General features: G+C 32.2%; 1 protein-coding gene across 1 annotated transcript; it reads left to right on the forward strand.

Annotated features, from left to right (window-relative positions):
* The first annotated feature begins 694 nt into the window (after positions 1-694).
* On the forward strand, positions 695-8,714 carry LOC127128178 (glutaminyl-peptide cyclotransferase). The gene is made up of 11 exons (XM_051057420.1): positions 695-1,113; positions 3,000-3,056; positions 3,876-3,911; positions 4,949-5,013; positions 5,830-5,893; positions 6,406-6,523; positions 6,643-6,740; positions 6,908-6,978; positions 7,265-7,292; positions 7,426-7,480; positions 8,218-8,714. Exons 1-11 carry the CDS (start codon positions 844-846, stop codon positions 8,331-8,333), a joined length of 978 nt encoding a protein of 325 aa, XP_050913377.1. The 5' UTR covers positions 695-843; the 3' UTR covers positions 8,334-8,714.
* Positions 8,715-9,265: the final 551 nt, after the last annotated feature.

The following is a 9,265-nucleotide window of genomic DNA, read 5'->3' on the forward strand; positions in this document are numbered from 1 at the left end:
TCCTACACCACTTCCTACACCAAATACTTACATCGTATATACTGTTCATCGTATTTATACGGTGAACAGTGTATTTTAAAAATAAAATAATATTTTTATGAACAGTATTTTGAACAATACATGAACAATATGTGAACAGTACATGAACAGTACGCGTGAACAGTGACTTAAAATAGTGAAAAAAGTTGGTTAATTAAATGTAAAAAATTGGTTAATGAAGTAACGAAGTTGGTTAATGAACGTCCAGACATTAAAAATAATTTACAAGTTATAAAGTTGGTTAAAAAAATTATGAAATTGGTTAATAAATATTTACATAATAAAAAATAATATTAAAAAATATTTTTTTTTTATAAATATTTTTACATATTAAAAAAATTATGAAATTGGTTAATAAATATTTACATAATAAATATTTTTTATCAAAATTGATTAATATGAGGTGAGAGAAATTAATAATAAAAAATTAAAACTTTATTATATACGGTGTAGGGGTAGGAATATGGTTATCCATGTAAGTTTTTATCCTATTCGATTGTAATATTTTTTCGAACCTCCGTTGAATATTGGTACAGTTGCCATACTTGTTATTGAAATAAATAAATAAATAAATAATTGCCCATATCACCTAGCTTTTTTTATGCACAGGACTAATTAATAAGTAATTCATTAAATGTATAACTTTTATATATAAAAATTGTAGAAAAAAAGCGAAATTTAACACGGAACCGGAAGATTTAACTGATTCAAAAGTGCCTGCAAAAAAGACAAATTGCAGCTTCAACGTGCAATTCTGCGCCTCCGATTTCCCTCGTTTTATTCACTTCTCTCACATGAAGAACAATGGCAGCCACCAGATCTATAAAGAATAAGCATCGTGAACCACGACAGAAGAAAAACCCTTCCATGGCAACTCTTCCAACTCCTTCACGAAGGCGTAAGCCTCGCACTCTTGCCACCGTTTCCGCTATTCTTGCCGTTTTACTCGTCATTTCAGTCGTCTGTCTCTTGCTCGTTTCGTCGAACACTTGGCGTGCGTTCCAACAAGTGGTTTCATATGAGACGATCTCTGTCGTCAATGAGTTCCCTCACGATCCTCAAGCCTTCACTCAGGTCAATTTTTTTATTTCCTATTTTTGTTCGTTTTTATTCTTTTACTTTTGTTGTTGTTCATTATTTGACTTTTTTAATGGTTCTAGTTGTTATTTTCAATGGAGTTGAAGATCAGTTTCTTCGGTTACTGTTTGATTTGGATTGTGATTGATTAATTGTTTACTGTGTGTTATGGGAATTGATTTTGTAAAATTGCTTTTTGTCAAAAAGTGTTTAACTGTAGATTGATTTACATTTGGACGTAAAAACGATTTTATCTGCTCATGTTTGATTTTATGGATCACAATTGCTTGTGTCAGTGTATATGCATATGTCACTTTTAATAAATTTAAGAATTGATTTTAATAATTTTTTCACTGCAAAAGCTAGAAATCTAAGCTTTTGGGTAGAATTGAGGTTGGATCTAGAAACAATATTCGGGAAACATAATTAATTTGTGTTCAAACCTAACCAACACAAACAAGATGTGGGGTGGAACCAAACATAGACTAGTTTTATTTATTTAATTTTTGGAGAGAGGTACATAAGAGTTGCTTAACAATTTGGATGCAATGCTAAGTTTGTTTCTATTATTGATGACGAATAGTTCAAGACCTGGAATGCTACTGGGCTATGGTTCTATACAAGTTCTATGCGGGGAGTACTGCATTCATTAAATCATGTATTTGTATTCATTGTTGTAGTAAGCACAAAATAATCTTTGAGTGAGGTTTAGTCGGCTCACAAGTTTTTCGTTGAATTAGATTATTAAAGTGAGAATGTGAGCACTAAGCTGTCCAATTTTAATCCAAAGGATTCAATTTACTGATATAGGGGCCTGGATTCAACGGATTTAAGACATTAGATAGAGATCATATGTTGATAATCTCATGTAGTGTAGCCCCCCACCTACCCCTAAAATGCTATAACGGATAGCGGGTAGCTGCTATTGCAAAGACAAAAAAACAGTGACAAAGTAACAACATAAATACTCAAAAATAGAAAAATGTACAAAATTAAAAGGACCATCCTCATACGTAATAGTGCAAGAGTCTAAAATATAGAATAGTAAAACTTCAACAGAAAAGAATAACATAACAGAACATAACTAAAAGTAGGAAGAAGAACATAACAGTTGTTTGTGAGCAAGAACATAACAAAATGAAGAATGGATTATTACCCTTATAAAGATTTGGATTAAAATGTATACCCTTATAAAAAGATAACGTTTAAACAAAGAAGACTTTTAGGAATTTACTTTCCAAAACCCTAATAGCAAGCACAATGGTGTTTTCGGACAGCAATTAGCAGCCGCAACAACTGCTATTGCTAACAGAGGTTTGCAGGCCAAAAGCGTTGTGCCGAACGCTACCACCACTATGCTATTCCGCTGCTATAGTGCACTAGTGACAACATAAATCATATGACTCACGCTGTAATGTCAGAAAATAAGGAGTTTACAGTTGCAATCATCCATTTTCAATCAATGGCTGAGATCAGTGATTGAAGTAACTTTTGATCAGACTAAATGTGTTTCCCTGATGCAGCGAGCATATTAATGTAGGGAGCCTGAGCGAGCAGTTAGTCAACATGTGAGGGGCATATATCAAGCTATGACCTTAGTCCTTAGTATTTTTCGGCTTCTTGATGGGGTCTGGTATTGTATTTTCATATATTAGATTATTTGAATAAGCCCCAAATTTGCCTATAGTTTGGGTGTGAGTGCAGGGGTGGCGACTTCATTGGGAAGTTCATGCCTTCATTTTTTTGGTATTGTATTTTCATATATTAGATTATTTAAATAAGCCCCAAATTTGCCTATAGTTTGGGTGTGAGTGCAGGGGTGCCGGCTTAATTGGGAAGTTCGTGCCTTCATTTCTTACTTCTCTTTGCATGTTTGATTTCAGGGACTTCTTTATGCTGGAAATGATACCTTATTTGAGTCAACTGGTCTTTATAAGAAGGTAATGTTTCTTTCCTTTTTCAGTGTTGCCTTTTTCTTACTTTTTTCATTTCTATGGTTGGAGTGGGATGGGAAATTTTGTGTATTCTTGCATTTGAAATTAGCTGACATCAGTTACATAAGTTTGAATATGACCACGATTGGTGTTATCCATTAAATAAGACCAATGGTTGTCAGACTCACGAATCAACTCGTTGAGTCGAGTTTAGGAGGTCAAAACGAGTTGACATGTACTCAGACTCGTTTTCGTGGTAGACTCGATTAAATGCGGATAGACTCTCCATTTTGTTGCTTTGTTACTGTTTTTGTGTTGTTTTTTTGAGTGCTCTGTTTTTGTGTCGTTCTTGTTTTATTTATTTATCTAGAGTGAGTGCTTAGTGCATGTGACATCTCCATTCTCCAAATATAACATTGTTTTTGTTTTTTTGTTTCTCTGTTTTTGGAAGCAATATGTTCCTTTGTTTTGTTATACCGTTTTCCCTTTGTGTGTCTCAAAGTATCCCTTTGTTTTGTTACAGTTTGAAATTGAGTTTTTTATGTTAATTGGTGTTCTATTATGTGTCATTTTAAGGTTACTTTAAAGTCACTTTTTATTTTCCATATACTCTTACGAGTCTGCAAGTCGAATCGACTGACTCTTCACGTGTCTACGTGGACTCGCAAGTCTGACAACTTTAAGCTTTTATCTATTCTAAAATATTGTCAATCAAGATTAGGTTTATTTTCTAATTACATTCTAATTTTTTGTTTTCTCATACATACAATTAATGTTGTTTTTATGTGTAATATTTGTTAACATTTCAACTATTTGTTGTTTCAGTCCTCTGTCCGCAAAGTAGCTCTTCGTACTGGGAAGGTACTGACTCCTAGTTCTTGTACTCTTCCATGTTCTTGTTTGAGTACTCTGTTCTTTATGCTTTTTCATTTATTATATTTATATGAAGAACAACTGATGGATAGCAATCAAACTCTGGTTAATTTAATCCGGGGGTTCTTTTGTTATACAAGCTTATCAGTTTTCATTACAATTTTACAAGCTTATATAGACATAGTTGTACTGACAAGAGTTAACTATATAATGAATATATAAATCTGTACAGTGTAACTAATTTTAAACTAGGTAGCAAGATCAATCATTAAACAGGGTACTGTGATGTTTAAACAGTATTTTTTTATTGATTAAATTACCAGGCCTTAACCCTATGTTTTCCCTCCCTTTCACTCATATTTTTTGGACACAATGTCTCTTTAGTTGAAATGATTCACATTGCCTAATACATGTTTTCTGGTTTTAGTTTTCTTTTAACAAATGTATTTTAACAGGGCTTTAGAAGGCAACAAAAATTTCTAAGTTACATTTTCCTACTTTTCATTGCTGTTCATGCTCTCAGAATCTGCTGTTCATGCTCTCAGAATCTGCTGTTGTTGCACCCACAACATTTGTGAATGTGTGCTAAGAACCTAAGGAAGAGAAATAGAAAATTAATAAGGACTAAAGAAAAGAACTATTTTTAAATGATTGAGGCCTGAAGAAAGACTTCTTTGGAAAATGTTTCTCCTTCAACAAAATGTCTCCATTTCATTTGATTTTCTAAATTCTCTAAATCAATCTTTCTACCCTTATCCCCCCTTGTTTATCAAGTTGATGTCCTCTCTAGCTAATTATCAACCCTAACTAATCCTAACTACTTTTCATCCGAGAATTCCACTCTTTAACACTATGGTATATACTCCACGTAAAAGAACTGGTAAAACTATATATGTTCGAAAAATGTTCATTTGGGAATTTCTTATAAGTGGTGCACTTGTTATGTTTGATAATGCATAGTAATTTAATTTGAATACTGAAACTCATTGCAAGTTTCATTTATTTATTCTTGGTGCTATGTGCAGGTTGAGAAACTTCAGAAGCTAGATGATTCATTATTTGGGGAAGGTTTAACTCTCCTCAGTAATAGGTGTGCAAGGAAAATTATGTTGCATTTTGTTTTTTAGTGTAGATTATAGCAAACTCTGACAAATGTTTAACTGTAGGGAGATTGAAAGGAAAGGGAATTTGATATTTTAATATTGTTTTTTCCAAAAGACAGGACTGTCTTTAATCTTTTCTTTAGACATTTAGTTTTTTCTTATTCTAATTAATAGCTTCTAATACATCAATAAAACATAACAATACTGTCAAATTTCTTAAACCACTTGAAACTTAAATTTTTAGAGCCATAAAATAATTGATGTTGAAGTTAAATGACAACTGAGAGCCTAATTCAACTCGAGAAAACAGGTTTGTAAAGTGAGAGCTGCCTACCAATTTTAGACCCTCTTTTAGAGCATATTACATTAGATTCGACGGGGTCCAATAATGGATGGCCTTACGGATCTTGGTATGGTATGATACCATCTTAAACAAGAGTGCTCAAGCAATTTCAAGTATATTTTTCTATGTTAACATTGTTTTCATTTTGTATTTTAGTTTCTATTAGCTATAAAAGTAAAATGGTAAAATTTACTTTCAGTACTGCTACTAAAATGGTAAAATTTACCAATTTTGATTGCTAATTAAAACGGAAGAATGACCCTGATATTTGTTGTAATATTCTGATTTAATTGCTTCTGGGTGCTTTCAGGGTTGTTTACTTCACTTTGATCACGATATAATGTGCTTTTGGCTTAGACAATTGACATTGTGTTATTAGTGATTAATAATCAAGTTATTTTTAACTATTATGGTTGATCTTTTAGTTTACTCTAATATATAATCTGGTGCACTTTTGTAGGCTGATACAAGTAACATGGATGCAGACAAATGGTTTCATATATGACCTCAAAAATTTAAGCAAAGTTTGTTGCTTTACCTACCTACTCATGTAATATTTTGTCTCTGGTTTGAGAGACTCCTAATGTTTTGATTCAGTGGGACTCTACTAAGAAAAGTAACAGCATTGTGATTATTGTTGATATGCAGTATGTCTTTACTATTCTGCATGATTGTATCATGCTGTTAATTTTTTTATTTTTTTAGTATCTTTAACTAATTTGCTTCTTTTGCAGCTTCAATTTGAAAGTTTTTAACATCAAGCTAGATATTGAAAGTTGATTGACTAGTAGTATAACGGACTTCAACTAGCTACTATGTCTGATTAACAAATTTCCATGGCCGAAAATATATATCTTGTAATATTGAATTCATTAAAACAAATTGAAAATTTATACAAGCTGGATGGGTCTGTATTTAAACACAAGCTGTTTGTTTATTTTTCCCGAGATTCTCTTTAGTACTAAGGAGAATGCTTAAAAACTCCTTTTAATATTGCAAGCTAGGTCTTAACGACTTACTTTTACAATTTCTGTAGCTTGGGACATTTAATCATGATATGAAAGATGGCTGGGGTCTTGCAACTGATGGAAAAGTCTTGTTTGGAAGTGATGGAAGTTCAACATTATACCAAATTGACCCTCAAACATTTAAAGGTCAGTCTCTCAAATCAAATTTTATTTGTTTCCTTTTACCATTTTATTAGCGAAACCCTATTCTCAGACCTTTTCTTGCCTTGCATTTTCTGGAACTTACACTTTCCTCTCCATTGTAGCTATATCCAAACAAGTTGTCTTCTATAAGGGTCATCAAGTACACAATCTCAATGAACTGGAATATATAAATGGTGAAGTTTGGGCAAATGTATTTATGGTACGGGTTTTCATGATCAACTATGATTGTTGTAGTTAGAGAAAATATATTTCCTTCCCTAAAATTATGAAAAACAGGGACAAATGTTTGACATGTATGCATGAGGCATGTGGCCTAAGCGCTCTGTTAAACTGGGTATTATTTGAGACTGATTTTTCATTGTGTAGACTGACTGTATTGCAAAAATCTCTCCTAAAGATGGTGTTGTTGTTGGGTGGATTCTCCTCCCAAATTTAAGGTGTGGCTCATGTTTCCTTTTCTTATAAAAGATTTGACACAACAAAGTGAATCCCTAATTTGGTTCTTCAGCCGATTAGCAACATCAAATTGGTCCTCAATGCTTTTCAATCACTGTAAGGCATTAAGTTGGTCCTAGTAAACACTTTTTGATGCCAAAAAATTTATCATTCGGTGGATAGCCATATTGGTAATCTTTTGAGGAATTGAGTGGGGATTTACTCTAGCACCTAATAAGTATCTTTGTATATTTGTTGCTAAAGTTTTGTTTAATCTATCATATGCAGGAAAGAATTAATCGAAGCTGGGAATAATGTAAGGAACCCGAGCCTTTTGTTTCATCTACAGATAATAATTTTTTTGTCATATTATTCAGTGTGTATTTAAATTGTTATTAGAGGTAGCTGTTGCTAAAGATTTTCTGCTTATGTGCTTTCTTATATTTTAGGCTATTGATGTTTTGAATGGGATAGCATGGGATGCTGAGCAGGAACGGATTTTTGGTAGGCTCCAGTTTTTTTTATAATTATTATACACTTTTTATTTGACCATATTTATTTAAGCATATCATTTCCATTCCATCCATTTGAGACTTGATTCTTTTTTTGTAATCATAATTATTAAACATGGCATTGACATTTGATAAAAACAAGGGTCAAATTGAAGTGACCTGACTAAAGAATCTAGTTAGATTAGACTTCTCGTGTTTTGCTTGACAATTTTAAACTGGTATGCATAAGAATACAAGGTTCGACGCATGATCTAGCAGTTGGTAAAATGTTGTATTCTTTTTCTTTAAGCAGTTTTGTGGTAAGCATCAATGACTGAATGTTAAGGTCATGTTTCACTTACTGTTTTATTTGTTAAAATGTTTTATTTTCTGTTTTCAAAGCTGTGTATAGGAAGCAATAAATACAGCCAAAAGTTGTTTTTCAAATAATTTTTACACAACTTTGAGAACACTGAAAAAGTGAAAACATACAGTAGTTTGCAAGTAAAAAGTTTCATAAAATATCTTCTGAATCCAAAGCCTGTTTGGTTTGTAAAATAACATTTTCTATTTATTTCATTTTTCATTTGCATAATTGCTTCTTGTTTTCATTTTGTTTTTAAAAAATTCTATGGTGAAGACATATTTCTTTTTTATTTTTCACAATTTGTTCTACAAATATTTGAAATTGGAGAATAAATGCAGGTTTTTTCCCCATGAAGTTTATGTGACTTATGTTCTTGATTGCAGTGACTGGAAAACTGTGGCCCAAGTTGTATGAAATCAAAGTTTCACCCATAAAATCAAAAATTGAAGAAGGGATGGCTGAGCAGCTTTGCTTGCGCAAGCCTTTCCAATTTCTATGATTTATAGCTGTGTGCCCAGTATTGAACTCTATTTGGAAGCAAAGGGCAGCCAAATTGAATTTTGAAGATGGTATTGACTTGATCCATTTCAAACAAAGTGTCATTTTTCTGTAACAGAAAAGTGCAAAACAAAAGGTAATTTGAGGTGTCGTTTGCTGGAAAGGAATGGAAATACAATCCCTAATGAGTAAGAATATCAGTATTTAAATTTAAATATTGTCATGTCATGTTTCATCACAACTTAAGACCTCGATTTGGTAAGGGATTTTGAGGAGGGAAATGTCCAGAAATTTTGATAAATGTGTGCCACTGTTTGAGCATGTTTATAAAGTTTGAGGCCTTAGATGAAATCATCAATGATAGTTGGTGTGATAAAAATTATCAACTTTCTTTTTATTTCTAAACACTCTAAGCTACAAAAATGTTTATCAAAGTTTTATGTCTAACTAATTGTCATATTTTATGTATGACTAGTCAGTTAAATTTTAACATAGTTGATCTCTTGAATTCTCGAATATAAAGAGTTAATTACTAATTTACACATGGAAAAGAATGAATACTCTCAAAATTGTATATCAAAGTTTTATGATTAATTCTCATGTTTTATCCTCTATAGGTGAAATGACTAGTCCATTCAATATATTTTTCTTTTTAAATTGTCTATCCCATGTAACTTCACTTTGTGAAAAAAAACCGTGTCTTCTCAAAACTACATAATTAATGACTAAGTTGGACATGGAAAATATGAATACTTTAATTTCCTTCTCTCTTAACATTATGAGGATGTTGATTCTAGACAAATAAAACTAAGAGGAGCTTTGAAACACATGCTTGGCTAGGGTTTCCTTCCCTTGCATGAGTTGCGTCGTTTATTGAGTTTTCACGGCTTTTGTTGGGCTGTAACATTGCTCTGTGCTTTAAAGAAGTTACGT

This window comes from Lathyrus oleraceus, chromosome 1, assembly GCF_024323335.1.
Source record: "Lathyrus oleraceus cultivar Zhongwan6 chromosome 1, CAAS_Psat_ZW6_1.0, whole genome shotgun sequence".
Taxonomy (NCBI): domain Eukaryota; kingdom Viridiplantae; phylum Streptophyta; class Magnoliopsida; order Fabales; family Fabaceae; genus Lathyrus; species Lathyrus oleraceus.

What these genes read in the sequence shown, in the direction of transcription:
- LOC127128178 (XM_051057420.1), top strand. Translation starts at nt 844, where the DNA reads ATGGCAGCCACCAGATCTATAAAGAATAAGCATCGTGAACCACGACAG. An exon ending in ACCTCAAAAATTTAAGCAAA is followed by an intron (nt 5,894 to 6,405) that starts GTTTGTTGCTTT and finishes CAATTTCTGTAG; the next exon opens with CTTGGGACATTTAATCATGA. An exon ending in ATTCTCCTCCCAAATTTAAG is followed by an intron (nt 6,979 to 7,264) that starts GTGTGGCTCATG and finishes TATCATATGCAG; the next exon opens with GAAAGAATTAATCGAAGCTG.